This window comes from Arvicola amphibius, chromosome 15 (assembly GCF_903992535.2).
Source record: "Arvicola amphibius chromosome 15, mArvAmp1.2, whole genome shotgun sequence".
In the NCBI taxonomy this organism is placed as follows: Eukaryota; Metazoa; Chordata; class Mammalia; order Rodentia; family Cricetidae; genus Arvicola; species Arvicola amphibius.
The window spans coordinates 24,978,929-25,003,674 of NC_052061.1; the positions used below are offsets into that span (position 1 = coordinate 24,978,929).

General features: G+C 40.6%; 1 protein-coding gene across 4 annotated transcripts in view; it reads right to left on the reverse strand.

Moving 5' to 3' along the window:
* Nucleotides 1-1,251: 1,251 nt before the first annotated feature.
* Nucleotides 1,252-24,746, reverse strand: part of Hmgxb4 (HMG-box containing 4) — a 41,612-nt gene continuing 18,117 nt past the window's right edge. For all 4 annotated transcript variants that reach the window (XM_038313325.1, XM_038313324.1, XM_038313328.1 and 1 more), the window contains 6 exons: nt 13,498-13,579; nt 11,458-11,522; nt 9,999-10,104; nt 8,690-8,859; nt 3,584-3,706; nt 1,252-3,193 (listed from right to left, as the gene is read on the reverse strand). In XM_038313325.1, coding sequence (XP_038169253.1) covers nt 3,149-3,193; nt 3,584-3,706; nt 8,690-8,859; nt 9,999-10,104; nt 11,458-11,522; nt 13,498-13,579 — 591 coding nt within the window. In that variant the 3' untranslated portion in view covers nt 1,252-3,148. The remainder of the gene's footprint in view (nt 3,194-3,583; nt 3,707-8,689; nt 8,860-9,998; nt 10,105-11,457; nt 11,523-13,497; nt 13,580-24,746) is intronic.

A 24,746-nucleotide genomic window follows, 5' to 3' on the forward strand; every position in this document is an offset into this window, starting at 1 on the left:
ACTTGGCAAATGGGAAAAGTGCTTTTTCTGCATCTGTTCCCCTGAATTGTAAAGGGAGACAATATTCATAATGCTCCAAGAGCATTAAAATCAATAACATGCCGGTGTTATTTCTTCCTTGATGTATCCTTATTAAAAAAGTTAAATTACATTATTTTTTACTTTGTGTGTGTCAGCATCCGTGAATCATCTCACTCCTCATCACTCCCCCCCACCCCCTTCTTTGGAGTCAATCCTGCCTCCTGAGTGCCATTATTAAGGCGTGTACCACCACGGTCCAGTTTCATCTTTCCATTTTTTGGCAATGCTGGGGCTCATGCCTTTAATATTAGTTTTATTTTGCTACTTAGAATTTTCAACATCTTGAATTTCCACAATCTTTTTTTTTTTTTTAACCATGAAAGGTCAAATTTCCATATAGTCAATGCTCATAATATTACCAAACATTCACTTTAGGCAGGCTGGCTTTAGACTCAGAGACAGGGACTTTAAAAAAAAAAGGGGGGGGGGGCTGGAGAGATGGCTCAGAGGTTAAGAGCATTGCCTGCTCTTCCAAAGGTCCTGAGTTCAATTCCCAGCAACCACATGGTGGCTCACAACCATCTGTAATGGGGTCTGGTGCCCTCTTCTGGCCTGCAGGCATACACACAGATAGAATATTGTATACATAATAAATAAATAAATAAATCTTAAAAAAAAAAAAGACAAGACAAGACTCTGGAAGCTCCTGGAACCATAAGCTGTATGTTTTCAGCATAGGATTTTCATGTAACCCTGACAAAAGATCGATGGATACTTACTTTAGGCCAATACCATAATGTACATGGTTTTATTCGCCAAGAATTAGTGCCACAATGATCAGATTCTCTAGTTTTACAATATGCAAGTGATATTTGGGACCCCAAGACCCACGATAGATAGGAATATGAAGACTTGACCTCTATTTCAGGTTTTGGTTTAAAATTGTTTAATTTTAATTATGTATATGGTGGTATATCTGTGTGGGTATATGTACTTGTGTGCTAGTGTCTAAAGAGGCTAGAGAGGGTGCCTGATACTCTGGAACTGGGATCTAACTTGGGTCCTTTGCAAGAGCAGGAAGTATTCTTAACCGCTGAACCATCTCTCCAGTCCCCATCCACTTTTAGAAAAAAATTAGGGTAGAATAGAGTGAATGACAGGTTTTATAATTTTATAGCAACTATAATTAACCCAATTAGGGAAAAGACAGCTAAGACTGGACTACAAATATTAAAAATGAGATCTTTAATATAAGTACAAAATTTTGTTTCTTTATACAACTGCAGTATGATTTGCATCAAACCACTAGGATTTATTTAAAAAACAAAACAATGATATAAAAACAGCAAGAGGGCCTGAATCCAAAGTTTTTCCTCTAATAGTACCAAATACCACAAGTTACAGATTATTATACAAATGTGTACAAATCTTTAATACAAATACAGTAGGGCTAGGCTCCAGAGGAAAACAAACACGCAAAGGCCGGTTCTCACCAGTTCATTGCTGTCTGTAGCAGTGACAATGGAGGACTGACTGACTGGCTGCGTCCTGCACCATGTGTCTTCTTGGCCTCTCCTTCACACCATTTCTCAAAGGAAACTTCTGCAGGTTCAAATGAGGTTCTGACCTGTTAACTCAAATTTAAATTTCTGCTCTTCTTGATTTCAGTTCCCGCATATTCCTGTTTCTTTCTCCACTTGCCAGATTAAATCTCAAAACTGTTCTGAGCTGAGAAAGGGACTGAATGTCCAGAACACTGTGAGACTCTCAGCTGTGAAGCAGAGCGAGGCTATAGGAAGGAACTAAACAGGATGGCAGCTGGCTACATGGTCCAAGCGTTTATTATTATGCTGCTCTGTTCCATGTAGGCCAGAGGAAGAAAGCATGGTTACCTCAGCACAGTTTTGGAGGGAAGGGCATCTCACACCAAGTTTCCAAACAACCCTGGAGTGCTCAACTATCTTCTAATGGGGAAGCAGATCTGGTACTTTGGGAATCAGGGCAGTTGGGAACTGTGATATTCCTATTTCACTTTCCTAACATTATTGAGAGCCATGAAGCTCCTTTTTGAATCATAACATCTTAACATGGATGACCTGGAGCTTTTAGGCAGACACGAAGAAATGACAAGTCTGTGTGCTCCACATGCTACTGCTGGTGGAGGCTTGTTATTAAATTATATATACAGAAATTTACAGGATAAATTAAAATCTAAAAATTCTAAATAAATACACATAATTAAAATATACGCTCACACACAGTTATATAGATATAACCAACTGAGAACTGATGACTCCGTTGTGATCCACATGTGTGTGGGATGCAGAGCATAATCTGCCTGCCAGGGGAACCAGAGCTGAACCAAGAAGCTGCAGATCTCCCAGGATTCGGTGGTTAACCAATGCTGCCAACGAAAGATACCAGCTTTGGTTTTTACAGATCATGCTTTCTTGGCTAGCCAAAGCAGGTTCCACAGGTGGCACCAACAGTTTTGGCCTCTCCAAAGTATTTCTCTTCTGCCAAGAATCACATGACTGTGGTACCAACAGTTACAATAAAACTGGAGACACAAATACCTGCTTAGTAGGAATTGGAATGAGTCCCCTATCAGTCCAACTAAGTCATCTATCTCCAACTCTCCCGGGTCACTTTGAGTCAAACAGTTTGTAGTCAGCTGGCATCCTCCCATAATCTTTACTATAGTTCCAATTATAAGACAGGTAAGGCAAATGGTCAGTGATGGGTTTGGAGGTACAAGCAAGCTTGGAAAAAAAATCACATTTTAGCTGTCTATAATGAGATACACATGGCACCCAGAATAAGCCCCTATTCCCCAAATTACACTGATTTTTAAGGCAGATATTTTTTCACACAAGAAATAATCCAAGTCCACATTCATGTCAAAGTCCTTTTTAGCTGAATCCTTGCCATTTCATAAAATTATTAAAAGCAGTTATAATCCTATGTATATACTGTACATTTTATATATATATATATATATATATATGTATATATAGATATAAAAATTTAAAACCTACACCCAGAGATCAGTGGAAGATCTGGAACAGTCATATATACATAAACTAGTAAAGGGGTAGACAGGTTTTTGTCCCAGGCTTCTTGGAGGTCACAGTCCAGGCATGATGTATGCAATGTTGTCCAGCGTGCTTGACTGCAAAAAGGAGAAAGGGCTCAATTGCAGCATGCCTCAGTGTAGTCCCTAAGACATGTTATGTGCAGGGAGAGAGGGAAAGTGAGCTGGGCATGCTGCTGTCAGCTATGCCAGGAGCTTCTTTGCTTATGCCTCCTCACCTTAGACCCAGCAGCAGGAAGAAGTCCCTCTGCTGCCTTTTGAGTTGGAGCCCCGTAAGGACTAGATTACACTGCTTCTCTCTAAACTACTGTTGTGGAAATGGCATGTTCTGAGGGACAATAATATGTGACAGATGTGCCATGTGCCACCAAGCCTCAGGGGCAGTGCTTGGTATGCTCATTAAGGAGGTTTTTTTGGCTCCAAAAGGCCCCAGTCTAAAAAAGTTAAGGAAAACAACAACAAACTCACCAAGACCTGTTTGGGACAGCCATTCAATTCAGGTAGTTGTGTGGTCAGGCATGCCAAAGGGCCAAGAGCACAGATAATGGAATCCAGGAGCACTGACAAGCTGCCGGACACTGCTACCATGCCCTGCAAGAAAAAAGCAGATGGCAACTGAGTTGCACCTTAGTTGCTCTTCCTGCTCAACTCTCTCCTGTTTGTAAGGTCTTGTTCCTCTTTTCTACCTTCCTGATAAAACACAGCAACAAAAGGCACTGTGGACAGTCAGCAGAGGATCTGTGAGAGGCCGGACCCACAGGCTACTGGAATTCACTCGCATGCAATCAATAACTGCTAAGTTTCTGTCACTTCACCACATTGCTGCTGTACCTTCTCTCCTCAGTGCTGGTCTCCTCACTCACAATCTAAAACAAATTTTCTCAGAAGGTCAAGTAAAAACTCTACCTGCCCCACCCCGAAAAAAAAAAAAAGCCTACTCAAAAACCCTCTGCAGTCCTAGAACAGTAAACTACAAATACTTCTGTGTATTTGGCTTGGATGTCTGCTTTCTCTTCCCACCTCAACAGTAAGTAGGAAGATTCTTCTAAAGATCTGCTTAAAATAGGCTGGAGCCTAAAGCCTCAATGGCCCTTCTTCCATCTTCCTTCCCCTTCCCAAGGGGGTGAACAGGGACCTGCTGTCTTCTGTTCACATCTCTCCAGCTATCCACCCCACCCCCTTTCACCAGGCCTTTGACTCCCATAACCCAGTACAATGTTTCCTGTCTCTCCTTTGGAGAGAGACTCACTTTTTTTTTTTAGCTCAGTCTGGCCCAGAACTCAAGTTTTTTGTTTTTTTTTTTTAAACTATATTTATTTTTCTTTTAAGCATATCGGTGTTTTGCCCATATGTATGTCTGTGTGAGGGTGTCAGATCTTGGAGTTACAGAAAATTGTAGGTGCCATGTGGGTGCTGGGAATTGAACACAGGTCCTATGGAAGAGCAGTCTATGCTCTTAACCACTGAGCCATCCCTCTAGGCCCCTAGAACTCAATTTTTTGAAACCCACAGCAATCTTGCTGACTCAGGCTCCTCACAGTAGAACTACAGTCTTATGCAGCACCAACCCTAGGCGACACTGTTCTTTTGACAGTCACAATAATACAGGAGAGCAACACGAGGAGGGGAAGCCAGGTGGGCACTATTTTTCGTATTAAGAGTTGTCTAAAATTGTGATGAGGCTCAGGTATTCAATGCTTACACTAATGAACTATGTAAATCAATGCTCCTGAAAGTGTGGTATGCAATTTCAGGCAGCATACACATGGACTTTAACTATTTTAATAGTTACAAACCCACTATGCTGTTCATTACTGGAGAGATGGTTCAGGAGTTAAGAGCACAGGCTGCTCTTCTAGAAGACTTGGGTTCCCAGCACCCATGTGGTAGCTCACAACCACTTCTAGCTCCAGCTTCAGGGGAGTGGAATCCTCTTGGCCTCCATGGTGACTGCACACTTGGACCTTAATTACACTCACACACATACACCTTTGGGAAACCAAATGAGTGCTAATGGACTTTGAGTTTCTTTTCTTTTAAAAATATTTATTTATCATATAATAAACATATTATATATACACATATATATAATATTATATAAATATACAGTGTTCTGACTGCATGTATGCCTGAAGGCCAGAGAGGGCACCAGATCTCATTTTGGATGGTTGTGAACCACCATATAGTAGGTGGAATTGAACTCAGGACCTCCAGAAGAGCAGTCAGTGTTTTTAAGCACTGAGCCATCTCTCCAGTCCCAGGCTTTGAGTTTCTTTCTGGGGTAATGATAATGTTTTAGCGATAGTGAAGGGCCCAAAACTCTGAAGAGTATCGCCACTAAATCCTGCACTGTAAAAGGTGAAATTTTGGCATGTGAATCATATTTTTATTAAGGCTGTTACAAATGATAAGTGGACAACAGAATCTATAAACTCTTTCTGGTTATGGTAACCATTCCTTATCTGCTGTTCCCCTTTCCATGGTTGTAGTTACTCAGGTTTTTTGGATGTTTCTTTTGCAGACACTGTTATGTTATGTACTGCAGGCTGGCTTCAAATTTGTCATCCTCCTGCCTTAGCCTCCCAATTTCTGGGGTTACAGGCATGCTCACCACTCAGCCTCAATTCCCAATTCTAAATAGCATACATGCTGTTGGAATGGCATAATATAAGCTCAGTCCTATGTGGACTGTGAGTTAACTGTATTTAGCACATTGATGCTGAATGATATAAGATCAAACACTGTACACAGGGGTAAGTGCTAGCTGTGGGCATGTAGCTGGGTGTCTGTTGCCTATGGTGTATGCACAAATTCTCAAAGCAGCTCTTCACACATGTGTGCATGTTTCTGACTGTTTATTACATAAAATTACCTTCCAATTAGACTGTAGTAAGCATCCTAAGACAGTCAACAGACATTTAGGTTTTTCTACTCTGTAAATTCTTGGAATAATCTCATAGAAGTCAAAAATATTATTTGACAGGTGGGTGATGGTGGCGCACGCCTTTAATACCAGCTCTCAAGAAGCAGAGACAGATGGATCTCTAAATTCAAGGCCAGCCTGGTTTACAGTCTGAGTACCTGGACAGTTTGGCTGTTACACAGAAAAACCCTGTCTTAGAAAATAAAAGAAAACATTTCCAAACAAAAAGTAAGGATATGGACAATGAATGGTGCTTAAAACTGTTTTACTCTCAACTTTTTAGAAAATATAATGGTTAAATGTGAAAATTCAATAATGATAACAGCGTTTTATTGGAAATACTTTTTTACCTACTTGGGTGTTTGAGCATTTATGAGAAGGCCCACATTCTTTCACCTCCTGTTGAATTTTTAGAAACTAGCCAAAGAACTCAGATATAGATTCAATCCTGGAGCTTTGAATGACAATTTAATATTTGCATAAAAACTAGTCATTAGCTTTTATATTTCTGCATTGACTTTTTAACTTAAAAATGGTTTAATAGCATACAATAATTCCTTCGCTAAAATGTCTCAGAGGTGAGCACTGAAGTGCCACCCCTGAGTTAGCTGAGGAGCAGACGGGTTAGAAACGAGCACTTTCAGAGGACAAATAGGCACCAGCACTGCACCATTTATCGTCCACATTCTTTTCTTCTTTTAATTCTAATCAAAGCAACAAAAGATTGTACTTCTATGTGTGAAAGTGTACTGCCTGCCTATATTCTGTGCACTATCAGTGTGAATGGCTAGAGAGGGTGCCTGGATCCCCTGGGACTAGAGTTAGGACAGCACCCATGTGGCAGCTGACAGCTGTCCATAACTCTAGTTCCAAGCAGCCTCCTCTTCCAGCAGTTGTGCTGTTATTCCAGCCCCTTTCTTTCTCTTTTTTCATTTTTTGAGACAAGATCTCTCTATGTAGCTCTGGGTGTCCTGGAACTCACTGTGTACAGCAGGCTGGCTTCAAATGCACAGGAATCTGCCTGTCTCTGCCTCCTGAGTTCTGGGATTAAAGGTGAGTGCACAGCTCCTTTCATTCTTTTGAGATTGTAATATAATTACATCATTTCCCCCTTTCCTTCCACCAAACCCTCTCACATTCCCCTCTTTGCTCTCTTTCAGACTTATGCCGCTTTTACTCATTAACTGTTGTTACATATGTGGGGATGTCATGTGTGTATTTTTCTCCAAAACACATAAATACAACCTGCACAGCCTGTATAATGTTACTTGTATATATGCTTTCAGGCTGACTGTTTGGTACTGGATAATCAATTGGTATGCTCTTCCCCAGGGAAGACTATTTATTCTGCTCTCAGCATTCCTTAGCTGTCTTTGTGTAAGGTCGAGCCCTGTGAGCTTTTTCCTAGGACCCTTTCTTTTTCATGCTATACCTCTAGTTGGCTTCAAACTTGTGATTATCTTCCTGCTTCTGGCTCCTGAATGCTGGGATTCTCAGAGCATGATGGGAACTCTTCTTATTCCTGTATAATCTTTTTTTTTTTTTTTGTTTTGTTTTGTTTTGTTTTGTTTTTTCGAGACAGGGTTTCTCTGTGGCTTTGGAGCCTGTCCTGGAACTAGCTCTGTAGACCAGGCTGGTCTCGAACTCACAGAGATCCGCCTGCCTCTGCTTCCCAAGTGCTGGGATTAAAAGCGTGCACCACCATCACCCGGCCTAATCTTTTTTTTAAAAAAATATTCATTCATTCATTCATTCATTCATTCATTCATTCATTCATTTATGCCTACAACATTCTGTCTGTGTGTATGCCTGCAGGCCAGAAGAGGGCATCAGACCCTATTACAGATGGTTGTGAGCCACCATGTGGTTGCTGGGAATTGAACTCAGGACCTTTGGAAGAGCAGGCAATGCTCTTAACCTCTGAGCCATCTCTCCAGCCCATTCCTGTATAATCTTGTCTGATCATTCAGAATTGCAGAAACTGCATTAAAACAATCCCAGCTCTCAGAAGGTGCCAGGGTGTCCACTATTTTTTCCAATGCATTTTAATTCACTTGGGCTTATTTTTTTGAGACAGGATTTCAGTCTGTAGTCTAGGGTGATCTTGAACTTGCAGCAATTCTCCTGTTTCAGCCTCCCAAGTTCTGGGATTATTGGGCTGTGCTGCCATGTGTGGCTTACACTTAATTTTTTTAAAGAAATTATTTTATATGTATGGGTGTTTTACCCACATGTATGTCTGTGTACCACATGCATACAGTGCCTAAGGAGGCCAGAAGAGGGCTCCAGATTTCCCAGAACTAGAGTTGTAAGCAGTTGTGAGCTACTTGTGGGTGCTGGGATTTGAGTCCTGATCTTTGGAAAGGGCAGCCAGTGTTCTTAACTACAGAGACATCTCTCCAGTTCTTCCACTGACCTTTTAAAGACTAAAACCTTGTCAGGGTATCTTGACTTCTCTTAGTGCTGTTTATAAAGAATAGTATAATGATGTAACTCTGAGAGTCAGTAGTCAGACTCTGAACTTTTAGACAGCTTTTCACTATACCATGGGTACTTGGCACAGTTTTGCATAAAGTAGTTGTTCACTAAATGAACAAATGGATCTAAATGGCATAGGACACAAGAATCCTGCTAGTGAGTGCTGTGCTTACCTCTGTCTCCTGCAGGCGGTGTCCAATGAGGCTGAGGGACTCTCCCAACAACTGGAGATGAGCAGCAACATCAATGGGCTCTGTTTCAGGGGCTTTGGCTGGTGAGGCTGGCAAAAGCATTGTAGTGGGTGGAGACTTCTTTTGGGGTGACAGTACTCCCACAGAAGAAGCTGAGAACAGAGGGATAAAAATTTGTCTATGGCCTTCAACATCACAAAAAAATGACAATTTTCCGTCTTAAAAAACTATACCAGATGGAGGCCGAAGATGGCTCAGAGGTTAAGAGCATTGGCTGCTCTTCTAGATGTCCTGAGTTCAATTTCCAGCAGCCACATGGGGGCTCACAACCATCTATAATGAGATCTGATGCCCTTTTCTGGTGTGCTGGCATGTATGCAGACAGCAACAGTGCATACATAATAAATAAATTTTAAAAAACAAAACAAAACTATACAAGGCATTAATTAACTTATGTTTGTGAGCTAAAATTAGCTTGACTTTGTTTGTTTGGAGACAGGGTTTCACTGTGCAGCTTTGGAGCTTGTCCTAGAACTTGCACTGCAGGTCAGAATGGTCTTGAACTCGCAGAGATCCACCTGTCTCTGCCTCCCAGTGCTGGGATTAAAGGCGTGCACTACCACTGTCTGGCTACTTGACTACTTTTGTGTGATCCTTGAGATAATAGTTTTGCTTAAAAAATGTTTTATTTATATTTATTTTATGTGTATGGAGTGTTTGCCTAACATGCAGGTCTACATACCTACATGTGTGCAGTGCCCAGAGGTCAGAAGAGGAACTGGAGTTATAGTCAGTTGTGAGCAAGGTTGAGGCTGGGGTTTGAACCCTAGTCCTTTGCAAGAATAGCTAGTGCTTTTAACTGCTGAACCATCTCTCCAGCCCCTAGTTGTATACATTTAAAGCGTTGCAAGAAAAATAAGCAAATAAACAAAAATGCAGGTATGACTGGGAATGCACTCAGATCCTTTTTATTTTTTTAAAGACAGGGTTTCAGTGTGGCCCAGACTAGTCTACAATTTGCTATGTAGCTCAGGCTATAGCTTGGAATTTGTCACTCTCCTGCTTACTGGATTACATGCAGGCAGAAGGCCCCTGCCCTGACTTACTTTCTGGATCTTTAAAGCAAAGTCTCTGACTTCTTACAGTTTCTAAATTTATACTTCTTTTATGTAGCCTGTCAAGGCTTACTTCTATTATAAGCTGTTTGCTCTCCCAACTTCCTAGCAAAGAAGCAGAATTCACAGGGCATTAGAGAAGATCCGTTCAAAGCAGAAGAGAGAAGTGACTGTACCTCTGACTTTCCCAGAACCTTCCGCACTGGACGCTTTTCTCTTCACAGTCGTGGCTTCAGCTTTGTTCTGTTTGTGCTGCAGATATTGAGCCTTTTGCTTCCAGATCTGCAACAGATTAGCCACACAAAATTCAAAAAGAAAGGCAAAAGAGGAAGCAGAAAGGGAGCAAAGAGCTGGGAGAAGTTGGAGAGGGAACAGTAACTTAGGATCTTAGGTCACTCAAGTGGGTTCAAGCTGATAAGCTGGTATCTTAAATGCAGGCCTATAAACATCCACTCTTTAGAGCTAAGCGTCAAGTGGCAGTACCGTTAGAATACTCTAAGGTTAAACGCAGGTCACATAGCAAACACCTGGCTCAGTATAATGACCACGTGGCTAACCACTTCCTCTAACCTGCCTGGCAGTGGAAAACAGCTATCAAGAATAATCTGGGTGGAAAAGAGCTGCATCATCTAAAAAAGTCGTTCTTTAAAGGAAGAATTGCAATTCTAGCTCCCACACTACCTTTGTACCAAAGACGGGGATGCAACTGCATGTGATTTAGATGTGCTAACATCGCCTTGCTGGCTCTTTTTTATTTTTTAAAAAACAAAAACAAAAAACAGACTTGTCATATAGCCCAAACTGGCCTTGAACCCACAACTTTCATGCTAAGTGCTGAGATTACAGGCATGAGCCACCATACCCAGAAGTCTTATTAGCTTCTTGATAAGAGAATACATTGCTAATGGCTAATGAGAATGGAGTCCCAGAGTCTGGCTAAGGGAATCCCACGCTTTTCTTATTTAGAGGGTGAGGATCCTCAGTCCCAAGACCATGGCCAATTGGCATCTGCAGTAGGGTGCTGTGACTTTAGATTTTTTAAAAATATTTTAATCACCTTTTTGTTTTACTTAAACATGCTTTTTGGGGAAAAGTAGACAGCAGTAGAAAAGGGCAATCTCCTTACAGCAAGAAAAGCCTGTAAAAAAGGCTCAACAGTGACCATGTCCTCTGCCAGCCCCTTCTATGGCTTCTTTCTCTCTATTCTCAGTGTTGTGTTGCAATGGGATGCTTCTGTACACTGTAAATATGTATTGTTCCCATTGGTAAATAATAAAAGCTGTTTGACCAAGAGCCAGGCAAGATAGGGTTAGGTTGAACAATCAAACTGAAGACATGGATGAGGAGGGGCAGAGTGGAGAAAGAGGCGAGCAGCACCCAAGAATCAACCTGACAGCAGACTAGTAAAAGCCAAGGCCACATGGCAATATACATAGGTTAAGAGAAATGGGTTACTTTAAATGTAAGTGCTAGTTAGTAATAAGCCTGAACTACAGGCCCAAGAGGTTGTAATTAATATGAGTTTCTGTGTGATTATTTGGGACTGTGCAGTCAGGAAATGAAAGTGCCACCTCCATTTACATTGTGTGGTGGGCAGGCAAAATCAATGAAAACTAGGCAAGAAAACAGACTTACCAGTTTGTCTTTTTCTGGTAACTGCTTCCATACTTCGGCCAGTTTTTTACTAAGTTCCCCAAAATCTGATACAAAAGAGTTAAAACAAAACAAAACAAAACAAACAAAAAAAGCACTGTAAGAAAACAGAAGACTGGGGAAGCAGAAACTGGAAAAGGGTTTGGTGGAGCAGAGTTCTTTTTCTTTTTTCCCCCAAGACAGGATTTCTCTGTGTAGTCCTCGGTGTAGTTCCATCCTGGAACTTACTTTGTGGACCAGGCTGGCAGAGACCCCCCTGCCTCTGCTTCCCAAGAGCTGGGATTAAAGGTGTGCCCCACCATGCCTGGCAATATCTACTTTTCCACAGCACCTCTGTGGCGTGGACAACCACTTTATATATAAGCCCAATGAGACAGAGATATAACATGACTTGTGTGAGGTCAGGGTAGTGTCTGCTCATCTCACTAAGTGCTAACACAGAGACAAGCACCAATACTACAAAATACATGCAAGGGAGCTCAAAGCCTACACTCTTGGAAATACAAGGCATATTTTGCATTATTTATGTGCATTGATGCATTGGTTTTTTTGTTGTTGTTGCTGTTTGTTTCTTTTGGGACAAGACCTTGCTATAACTGCCCAGGTTGGTCTGAAACCTGTGATCTTTTTAGATTAGCCCCCCACAACCCAGGGATCACAGACATGGGCCTGGATCCTATATCTGTTTAATTTATATCATAAAAAGGGGGGGGGGTTGCTGGGTGGTGGTGGTGCACAACTTTAATCCCAGCACTCAGGAGGCAGAGGCAGATAGATCTCTGTGAGTTCGAGGCCAGCCTGGTTTACAGGAGCTAGTTCCAGGACAGCCAGAGAAAACAGAGAAACCCTATCTCAATAAACAAATAAATAAATGAATAAATAAATAAATAAATCAATCAAACAAACAAACAATAACCCCAAACAAAACAGAAAAAAAGAAAAAGAGCACTGACATTAAAAGTGTGTGCCACCAGCACCCAGCATATTTTCCTCTTTCATTGGTTAGGAAATACATACTGGGACTATGGCTCTATGGACAGAGTGCTTGCCATATAACCACGAGGACCTGAATTTAGATTCCTCAAAACTCATGTAAAAACCAGGTGTAGCAGTGCACATAGAGAATCTCAGCACTGTAGAGACACGAGGAACTCTGGAGCCCACTAGCCGTACGGCCTAGCAGAATAGATGAGTTCTAGGTTAAGTGAGAGACCCTGACTCAAAAAGAAAGACGACACCAATAAAATGGCTCTGAGGATAAAGGCACTCACCTCTAAGCTTGATGAACCTAAGTTTAATCATTGGGACACATATGTCAGGGAGAACCGACTCCTACAAGTTGTCCTCTAACCTCCACTGTCATGGATACACACATGTACACACACACACACGTACACACACACACACCCCTCAATAAGGATCTGGAGAGATGGCACTGCCTGCTCTTCCAGGTCCTGAGTTCAATTCCCAGCAAACACATGGTAGCTCACAACCATCATGGAATGTGATGCCCTCTTCTGGAATACAGGCATACATGCAGACAGAGCACTCATACATTAAAAATGAAAAAATAAGTAAATAAGATGGAGCTGACATGGTGGCACATACCTTTAATCCCAGAGAGGGAAAAAGGCTCTGTGAGTTGAGGACAGCCTAGAGGGAGTTCCACAACAACTAGAGCTACGTAACAGAAAACATACAAAATACTAATAATAATTAAAAATGAGGTGGAAGCAACTGATGAAGACCTCTGACATCATCAATCTCTGGAAAACTCTTTTGTAGGCAGGGTGAGATAAAGTATTTTGCAGACCTGAGGAATTACAATCTGTTTGAGATAGGGGCTTATTCTGTAGCACAGCCCCTCTCAGCCTCCTTGGGATTGCAGGAATGAACAGCCCAAGATCACTTCAATTTGTATTCTAATGCTGCATGATAATCCAATTAATTAAATGCACTGCTTCAGAGAGTAGAAAGTAAAAACAAAACAGAACAAAACCCAAAGCTAGGAAAGGTTCTTACCTATACCCGGATGGTCAGCCACAATGGTTACCCGGTACTCTTTACAGAACACCTGGTAGGCAGACATGTTCTTCTTTTTCGGCTAGCGCCACAAAGAAAACAGAATAGGGCAAAAGATAATTAGGACACAAGTAATATATTTTCTATATTCTTCAGCCACAAAAGAGTTATATTCTATGATTTTTCAGAACAAAATCTGTATTCAAGCCAGTTAGTTCAGCAAGGGAAATACGAGATTCCTTCTCATATTTTATAACCCTCCACTGAGGGTTATACTGTTTAATGTCCTTATCTGGAAAAGCACATCAGATTAAGTATCTATCCAAACCTCCCATTTGTGGGTGAAAAACAGCAAACAGAAACAGAGATTTGCTGAAGGTCACGACTGAGTGGGTAGTGTTAGCCCCAGAAGGACTACTGTGCTGTTGGGGCGGCTGACCAATCCCTTCTCTGAGGGGCGTGGCCGCTCCAGGGGCAAAAGGTACCTTTAAAAAGAACCGGGTTTGGGATAGGCGGCCCTGTTTTCTTCGGCTTGGTTCTCTACTTTGCTGGAACCTAGTCTTTGTAAGTGTACCCCACTTTCTCCTTTTATTAAAACAGATTCATTTTAAAAAGGCTATTTTGGTTATTTCAAATCTCCGTTTAAATGTGTCTCAATGTGCATTTCTTTATAAATATTTAGAGCTGGTTTTTGGAGTTGGACTCTGGCCCAGTCCCTCTCCAATTCCATGCCTGTTTATAAAAGATTTCTCAGAGTTTCTATCTCAGGTCAGGAGTCATGTTATGGGACAGAATAATAATAATAATAATAATAATAATAATAATAATGATGATACTAATATATTTGCCTTCTGTGCCTTCCCTCATATCTGTGTCTGTCTTTAATACACCTTTCATTGAATATATATATGTCTGTATATATCTTTGTAGATAATGTTTACCTTTCCCGTAACAAACAACAAATTTTTTCTTCAGTAATCTTTGAAATTTCCAGGATGAAGATGGGGCCCCACAACATCAACTCCAACTGGTTATTATGACATCATGTTTTTTATAGTGCTAAAATTAGGCCTGTTTTTTGGTACCAACTGCACAGAACACTTTTGAATAGTGCGCATTTTTGACAACATTCTGGCCGATCTCCTCAAAACATTCAGAGGCTAGATACATTCTTCTTAGATCAAATGTTACCCTGGGTATTTTACCATCATTTGCTTTCACAGAACCCCCTGAGAAGAAAGTCGCCCCTATGTCAGCTGGAACCAATCTTAGATGACGACGCCCCCCTCTCCCAACAGAGTTTGCCCTCAGGTTTAGGGACACTAATTGGTGGTTGGTATAGGGTTGAGGGGATGAGGGAGGTATTATATGGACTCAGTGGTATATATATATATGTATGTGTATATATATGTGTGTGTATATATATGTGTATATATATGTATATATATATATATACATACATACATACATGTAAAAAAAAGGAGGGATTAACTGGTCTGAAGGAATGATTGATATTTGTGAGTTGTTTTTTTAGAAAACTGTATTGATGCTGATTCTTATATATTGATATATTGAACATTGTATGAGAGTATGATCCTACCTGTTTGAAACAATTGTTATATTGAGATATATATACCATATTACAATGTACATTTCTACCTCTGATATTATTTATGTAATGACATTGTTTACCATATTACAATGTACATTTCTACCTCAGATATTATTTATGTAATGACCCTGTTTACATTTGGAAATCATTGTCTTCATTTATTACACAGTTGTTTATCCTATTAGTCATAAAGTTAGATAGGTGTTGAGAATTATATGTTTGTCATATTTATATTTAGGATAATCAGGTTTTTTAGATACATAGAGACTATATTTAGTATAGATAGTATAATCTTCGACCTCTTCGAAGAGCTGTAGAACATGGCCTTTAATCTAACCTAGAGTTTTGTACTTATGAGACACAATCACTCCTGGCAACAATGCTCTACTCCCGAGAAAACGTTGAACACCAAAGACACTCCACTGGGAGTTTGTCTTCTTGGCAGAACTGGCCTTTGGGCAAAGAAAAGCCCATACCTCGACTACTGACAAAGATACAAAATATCCATAAGTGGATAAAACAAAATTGTCTTATCTTGCCAAGACAGGATAGGATAGTTCTACTAAAGGTCCCTTGCCGTTGAAAAATGGTATGTCAGGTTGTGTTAGGCCTTAGCCAAAGTTGGTTGCCTCAACATTGCTAACGAGACTTTGTGTGATTGCCCAGGTAGTCAGTTGTCTCTGTCATCTGTTGCACATTTTGGAAGTTTCTCGTTTGTACTTCCTGGTTGCTTTAGTAATATTACTTCCCTTCTCAGATCTTTGATGGGTTAAAGATTAGATAATTGTAGCTACCTTCTATATTATTTAGACTTCCTAAAGTAAAATGTTTAGTAAAATTTCTGTTATATGTTCCTCGCTTAATATTGTTTGCTTCTTGTAATTTTATATGATCTGTTCCCATTGTATATAGTTGTATTTGGTTTCTGAATCTGTCTTATTTAGACAAAAAGGGGGAGATGTTGGGGTGGCTGACCAATCCCTTCTCTGAGGGGCGTGGCCGCTCCAGGGTACCTTTAAAAAGAACCGGGTTTGGGATAGGCGGCCCTGTTTTTTTCTAATCTGTGTTTCTAATCTATGATTTTTATGTGGGTATGTTACCTTTACGCTGTAATGCCCATGCTGCTTGTTCTGTGTCCTGGCATCTACACCCTTCTTTTTCTGAGCATCCTCTGTGCCTGGAAATCCTGCCTAGCTACTGGCTGTTCAGATTATTGTTAAACCAGTGGGTGACGCAGCTTCACAGTGTACAAAAAGATTATTCAACAACATTTCCCCCTTTTTGTCTAAATAAAAAGGAAAGGTTTTAACTCTTAACACAGTAAAACTATATACAACAACCATTATGAGGTAAGAATTCACATGTCTAGTCCTTTTATATTTGGCATATTTGGAGAAAATACTCTATTGTTTGTTTTATTTTTTTTATTTTTTTTTTTTGAGACAAAGTTTCTCACCTGTATATGGAGCCAGTCCTGGAACTTACTCATTACACCAGACTATTATCTATCATATCTTGTTGAATATAAAATTTTTATACCTAAACCATTTTCTACCATAACTTGTATTACCATCCTAAAATATCTTTTTAGACTGTAAAACATCATTTTAGATTAACAACCTTTTATGCTTTTATGTTTTTCCATCTTACAAACTTTGTTTCTCTTATGTAAGTTTCTTTTCTGAATTTGGTAACAAGGAAAATTTTACAACTTTAAAAAAAAAAAAAAGAACCGGGTTTGGGATAGGCGGCCCTGTTTTCTTCCGCTTGGTTCTCTACTTCGCTGGAACCTAGGCTTTGTAAGCTACCCCACTTTCTCCTTTTATTAAAACTGATTCATTTTAAAAAGGCTATTTTGGTTATTTCAAATCTCCGCCACATCACTGTGCAGAGTGGCTACCATGGGTCAAGGAGACAGCAAAGCTTCCTCACAGAAAATGGAGCAGTATCATCCAGTAAGGGTATCCTAATGAAGATGTTTTCAAAGTGTCTTTTCTCACAAAATACTTCAAAAACAACAACAACAACAACAACAACAACAACAACAAATCAAACCAAAGAACAGGGAAAAATAAATAAACAGATAAAACCCTCTCACTTTCTTAATCTAAATGTTTCATAATCCTAAGAAGTCTTTGTGGTCTTATAGTTAGTATAAGGATACAACCCAACAATACAAAGCCACTGGCAACTTGTCTGCCTTAAGAGTCTGATTTGTGACTAAAACCCAAGTAACAACACATCCCTTTGTGTCACTTCACAGAGCTGCTTGTTTGATCAGGAAAAGCCTGACTGTTTCCTTTACTGCCTTGGTCACCAACACTTACCTGAACTATAAATGGTGTGTTTATTGTGAATCTATGCTGACCTATTTGTATGCCTGAAACACACTTGAGACTTATCTCAGTTTGCTACATGGTTGATCCTGAGTAAGCACACAAGAAATGGGTAGCTCTTCTGATATGTGGCAAAAAAAGTATTCAAACCAGGGTGGGGTGGCTCACATTTATAATCCCAGGACTCAGTACGCAGGTAGATTACAAAGAGTTCTGGGCAAGCCCATTCATTATTAGAGACCCATTCATTTATAAATATTTACTGAATACCCATCATGTGCCAGATGCTGGGAATAAAATAGCCGGGACTGAGATGCATAATTTAACAGATAAGACATACATTTTTTTTTAATTTTGGGCAGGGCAATGGTGGCCCCCACCTTGGGAGGCAGCTGAATCTCTTGGAGGTCAAGGTCTGTCTGGTCTATAAGGTTAATTCCAGGACAGTCAGGGTTGCAGAGAAACCCTGACCCAAAACAAACCAACAAACCAACATTTGTCAGAATAAAACACAGAAGTCGAAAGGGTGGTTGTGGCATACCCTTTAATCCCAGCATGGAGGCAGAGGCAGGTAGAGCTCTGAGTTGAGGTTAACCTGGTATGCAGAGTGAGTTCCAGGACAGCCAGAGCTACACTGAGAAACCCTGTCTCGAAAAACTAAAACAATAACAAAACCCCACAGAATCTGGAGACCAACAGAGAGATCCTGACCAAACCAAACACCAGTTACACAAATGGTTTCATTTTCCTGAGTTTTAGCTTCTTTCAATAAAATGTAGATGGCTGAAGAGGTAGTGTGAGAGCCAAAATTACATCTTAAGTTTTAATTACTACGCCTGAGAGAGCCAAGAAACCAAAATCTCTTATCTGCCAATCCCCTTGCTCAAGGACAGACAGTTCCAGAAATGCTGTTGCTTATGGGAGATAAGCCACACGACTACACTCTTCTAAACAAGCTAGTTTGACCCATCTGTACTAGATTCCAGGCAGGAAAATATCAGGATGTATGCTTGCTTCTGACTGGACCTGATGGGGGTTTTCCTTCCTAACTGCTGTAAAATTGTGACTTGGGGCCATTTCCCAGGATCCTGGGTATGGATCTGGCCAGAGTGCATCCACCTAGCCAGTATTCAATTAAAGCTTGCTTCAAGGGGTTGGAGAGATGGCTCAGTGGTTAAGAGCACTGGCTGCCATTCCAGGACTCAGGTTCAATTCCCAGCACCCAAGTGGCAGCTCACACCTGTCTGTAACTCATTTCCAGGGAATCTGACATCTTTACACCAATGCACATAAAATATGATTAAATAAAGTTTACTTCAAATTTGGCTCTGGTCTTATTCTGATCAGTGGGATTAACAGTAGCCCAGTGGTGGAGCACTGGCCTAGCATGCAAAGACATCCTGAAACACACCATTACTCCAAGGTGGAGTTAATCAAGTGTTCCAGACTTCAGCAACTGCTCAATGATGTTTTTTGTGGTAGGAAGATTTCCAAGATGCCCTCCAAGACTGTGCTCCCTGATGTGCATGTCTTGTAGCTATCCTTTTGTGAACAAGGATACTGTATATTATATTACACAGCAGAGATTTTGCAGTCATAACCAAGGCATCTAATAAGCTGAATCTGAGTCAATCAAAAGGGAAGTTTTCTTGAATGAACTCTTAATTAAAAGAGACAAGACCAGGATGGATGTCTGATGGTACACACCTTTAATCCCAACACTCTGGAGGCAGAGGTTGGTGGACCTCTGTGAGCTCCAGGCCAGTCAGAGCTACATAGTGAGACCTGGTCTTAAAAGAGCAAATCAACAAATGAGACAAACTGAATCAAAGTTTGTATAAAGAGGTAAAAGACCGAAAAAGAACCAGCATGGTAATAAAGGGGTGCCCAAAGGCACCACTCAGCACAGTGGAGCAAGCAGTACTGACTGGTACAGGGACACACATGCACACTGATGGGACACAGCAGACAGTCCAGAAATATTTACAGCAATGTGCTCAACAGATCTCTGACAAACAACAAGGCAACACAACAGAAAAGACAATATTTTAAATGAACCACTAGATAATTACAAGCTGGGGGAGTGTGGGGTGCAGGGTGGGGGAAGGTCACCACTACAACAAAACAAAAAAACCTACCCACAGACTTTATATCCTTCAAGAGAATTAATTTGAAAATAGGCTTAAAGATAAACACAAAGCCAAAGACCAGCAAGATGGCTCAGGGGTGGGAGTTAGGGGGTAAAGGTGCTTACTTGTTGCCAAACCTGAGGACCTGAGCTTAATCCTGGGAGGAAAGAACCAATTTCTGCAAGTAGCCCCCTCCCCACCCCCCAAAAAAACCAGCCAGATAGAACTCATGAAAAATCTTCATGACCTGAGGTATTTTAGATAAGATGCCAAAGGCTTAAACCCCAAGAGAAAGAACTGATAAGGACTTCTTTAAAATAAAAATTAATCTGGGTGTGATGCATGCTTGTCTCAGCTTTTAAGAGATGCACTGTCAAATCCAAAAACTTAAAATTTTTTGCTTTGCAAAAGGCACTATTAGAAGAATGGAAGTCCACAGACTGCGAGAAAGCACTTGCATAAGACCTATCTGATCAGGTACTGTTATCCAAAGTGCACAAAGAACTCTAAAATCAACAAGTAAATATAAACTGGGTCAAGAAGCTAAAAGACACCTCACTAGTAAAGATAAAATGAACACAGACGAAAAAGGATCCACATCATGCTCTCAGAGAAACACAATGAGACATTATCAGATCACTGACCATACAGACGGCTCCTTCAAGGATATGTAGTGGCAGTAGTTCTCAACTGGAGATGTTTGAAATAATCTTCTTTTTGGATTTAGTAGAAGTGCTGAGACAATTTCAGCTGTTCACAGCTTTAGTAAGGATGGCCACCTACAAAGGAGGAAGCTGGGACAGAAGAGCCCACGACACTGAAGAACAATGGAAATGCCTTTTCTTGAACACTTTAGAGGGGAGGAGGCTTCTAAACTTAGAGGGAGGAATTTAAACTTAGCATAATAGTAAAGTCATTAGATTCTATTGTACAGCCCTGCTTAGTGGTTGCTGCAGGCTAGGTTGGGGAGGGTACTAGATAAGAGTGGCTGATCTCCTACAGAGGAATCGGTGTAGGCAAGCGGGTGGAGGTGGGGGATGCTTGAAGACTGTTAAGGCAGTTTTTATAAACTAAATATGCCTCATCATACAGACCTTCACTCTCCTTTGTATTTACCCACTGGAGCTGAGAGCATCTCTCCATATAAAACAGATGCACGGATGATATCTATAGAAGCTTTTGATCCACAACTGCCCAAACTTGAGAGCAACCCAGGCAGCCTGCACTTGGTGAACAAATGAACTGTGGTTCAACCAGACAACAAAGTACAATTCAAGAGACAAGTTTTGAAAAAGGCAAAATATGGAGACAAAAAAAGGTGAGGTGAACAGGTGAAGAACTGAGAATTTTAGGGTAAATGTACTTTGTGATGCTACCACAGGAGAGAGAATATTTTTCACATTCACAGAATGGACAACACTGACAGCACAAACCTATGTACACTATGAAGATGTGCCAATCTGAGTCTGGATTCATCTATAATAAGTATACTGGTAGGGATGCTCATAGTAGAGGGCCATGCACGGGCAGGACAGGGAATATATGGTATATGGCCACATTTTCTTCTCAATCTTGCTGTCATTCCAAAAAAAACTTTACTTGTTTTGTTTTCTGAGATGGGGTCTCACTAGGTACACGCCCTGGCTGGCCTGAACTCAGTATGTAGACCTGGCTGGACTCAAACTTGCAGCATTCACCTGCCTCTGGAGGGCTGGAGGCACTAAGTTTTGCCTAAAACTTTAGAAATTTTGCTCTACAAAAGTAGTCTGAAGTTTCTTCCCAGGTGTGGTGACTGCTCACTTAGAAGGCTTAAGCAAGAGTATTCCTAGTTCAAGGCCATCCTGGGCTACAGAAGAAAACTATCTCAAAGAACTTAAGAGGCACAAACCATTAATTGACTTCAGTCTTGTGAGATCCCAAGAACAGAACCTAGGTTTCCACTCCACAGAACTGGATGAGAACACAGGGATGCTGGTTTAAACCACTATGTTTGTGATAGTCTACAAGTTATGTTGTTGCAGTAGTAATCAAATAGTTCTTCTCATTCCCTCTGTATATTTAAAAATAGAAGCAGTGGCATCCAGGGAGCCAATACAAACTTTTTAAAAGTAGAAACTGTGGTGGGGGGGGGGGGACTGAGTGAAAATGTTTGACCTACTTGACACAAAACAAGGAAAGCTCAGGACTAACAAAGTTGTCATGTAAATAGTAAAGGTCACTTGCAGAGGTATTACAGACCTTTATTCTCAGCATTTGGGAGACAAAGGCAGGCAGATCTCATGTACCATTGCAGCCCCTCCTCTAGTAGATCACACGATCCTCTCCTCCCAGCCCCCTCTCCACTCTTATTCCAGACCCAACTCCAGCAGACACTCCCTGGGAACCAATCCACAAGTAGGCTAACTGCAGATCTTCACCTCTTTCTTCATCTATCCCTCCAAGTCTCACCCCCAGCTTTGAAGTAGACCTACTACAGTTGAAGCTCACTCTCTGCCCCATTCCTAGAAGACTAAGCAGACCCTGGTGGAACACCCCACTTTCCTCATTCCTGTGGAACCTTCCCAGCCCCTCCCCATTCCTGTCAGCTTCTAATATTCAAAAACATATTTTACATAAAATCCCTAGTTGCCACACCTTTCAGGACCCTAGAAAAATTTCCTATCAGACAACACAGTCACCACACACTCCTAAGAACCAGGAAGAAAATAGAAACCAAGGAACTAAATACCCAGCCAAAAAGTACAAAACCAGATACCAGCACCTAGAATTACAATCTTCCCAAACCCAGATGCTTAGATGCCTATGTAAAAACAACCAACAAGCCGGGCGGCGGTGGCGCACGCCTTTAATCCCAGCACTCGGGAGGTAGAGGCAGGCGGATCTCTGTGAGTTCGAGGCCAGCCTGGTCTACAAGAGCTGGTTCCAGGACAGGCTCCAAAGCTACAGAGAAACCCTGTCTCGAAAAAACCAAAAAAAAAAAAAAAAACCAAAAAAAACCAAAACAAAACAAAAAAAAAAAAAACAAAAACAAAAAAACAACCAACAACAACAGCCAGGAAGGTAAGTCTCCACTAGAGCCCAGGAATGCTACCACAGCAGGCCCTGAGTACTCCCATATAGCTGAAGCACACAAAAAAAGACCTTAAAACAGCTTTTATGAATATGATAGAGGTCTTTAAAAGAAATCTATGAAAGAACAGTGAGAAGAAATAAATAAAACAGTTCAAGACCTGAAAGTAGAAACATAATAAAGAAAACCCAAACTGAGGAGATTTTGGAAATGAAAAATTTAGGACCTGAACAGGAACTACAGAGGCAAGCCTCACGAACACAACACAAGACAAAGAAAAATCTCAGGCATAAAAGACACAATAGAAGAAATATCAAAGAAAATGATAAATCCTAAAAACAGAAAATCTGGGACACTATGAAAACAAATCTAAGAATAATAGGAATAGAGGAAGAAAAAACCTGGGTCAAAGGCCTGGAAAATATTTTCAATAAAATCATTTCCCTAACATTCCCTAGTTATAGGAGATAACTATAAGAAGCTTTCATAACACCAAATAGATTAGAACAGAAAAGAAAGTTCCCCCATCACATAATAATCAAAGCACTAAACATACAGAACAAAGAATACTAAAAGCTGCAATGATAAAAGACCAATGATAAAACACACACAGACTTGGGAATTACACCTGACTTCTCAGTGAAGACTCTAAAAGCCTGGGCAGATGTGCTGCAGACTCTAAGAGACTGTGGATGCCAGCCCAGCGAAACTTTCAATCACAATAGATGGAAGAAATAAGATATATTCTAGGATAGAAACAAATTTAAGCAGTAACTATTTAAAAATCCAGCTCTAAAGGTGGCACTAGAATGAAAACTTCAACATAAAGAGGTTAACCACACCCAAGAAAACACAGGGAATCAATAGTCCTAGACCAGCAAACCAGCAAATTAAAAGAGAGGAAGTGCAACCTCCACCACCCTCCACTCCTCCTCCCCCCTCCCCCGAAGTAACAGGAATCGACAAATACTGTTCATTGATAGCTCTCAAAATCAATGGTCTTAATTCCCCAATAAAAAGACACAGACTAAAAGAATGGATGAGAAAATAGGATCCATCCTGCTGCATACAAGAAATATATCTTTTTTTTTTTTTTTTTTTTTTTGAGATAGGGTTTTGCTATAGCTTTGGAGCCTGTCCTGTAACTAGCTCTTGTAGATCAGGCTGGCCTCAAAATCACAGAATCTGCCTGCCTCTGCCTCCTGAGTGCTGGGATTAAAGGAGTGTGCCACCGCTTGGCTAAGAAAAACAACTTAACATGAAGAATAGCCATCACTTCAGGGTAAAAGGAAGGAAAAAAATATTCCAAGCAAATAGACCTAAGAAGCAAGCTGGTATAGCCATTTTAATATCTGACAAAATAAGACGTCAAACCAAAACTAATTAGAAGATCTAGGAAAGGACACTACATACTCAAAGGAAAAATCCAACAAGAGGACACTGCAATTCTTAACACCTATGCACCAAACACAAGGGGGCATTGTAGTGGTTTGAAAGAAAATGGCCCCCAAACACTGAACACGTGGTCTTCTTGGTCTTTCCCCTCTCTGTGGTTTCCTAATCTTCCTGGGGGGAGGGGAGACCTGGAAGGCCACCTGGGAGTGCTGGCATCCATTAAACCTGGGCTTTTCCTAATTCGGTTTGATTTGGATTATTGCATTGGCGGAAAGGTTTATCAGGGCCGTAAAAACTTTTCATCCACCTGAAATTAAATGTTTTCCTTTATAAGAGCTGCCACGGTCATGGTGTCTATTCATAGCAATATAAACTCTAAATAAGACAGGCACCCAAGTTAATAAAAAAAAAAAAAAAAAAAACTATTACAAATCACATATTGACCCTACACACTGACGGTAGAACACTTTAATATCTGACAGGTCATCTGGTCAAAAACTGAACAAAGAAATGCTAGACCTAACTAATGTTATAAATCAAACGGCCTTAACATATATTTACAGAACATTTCATCCAAACATAAAAGAATATACCTTCTTTTCATCACCACATGATGAAAACCTTCTGCAATATTGACCATATACTTGGACATAAAACAAGACTCAACAGAGGCAACAAAATTGAAATAACAATCTACATCTTATCTG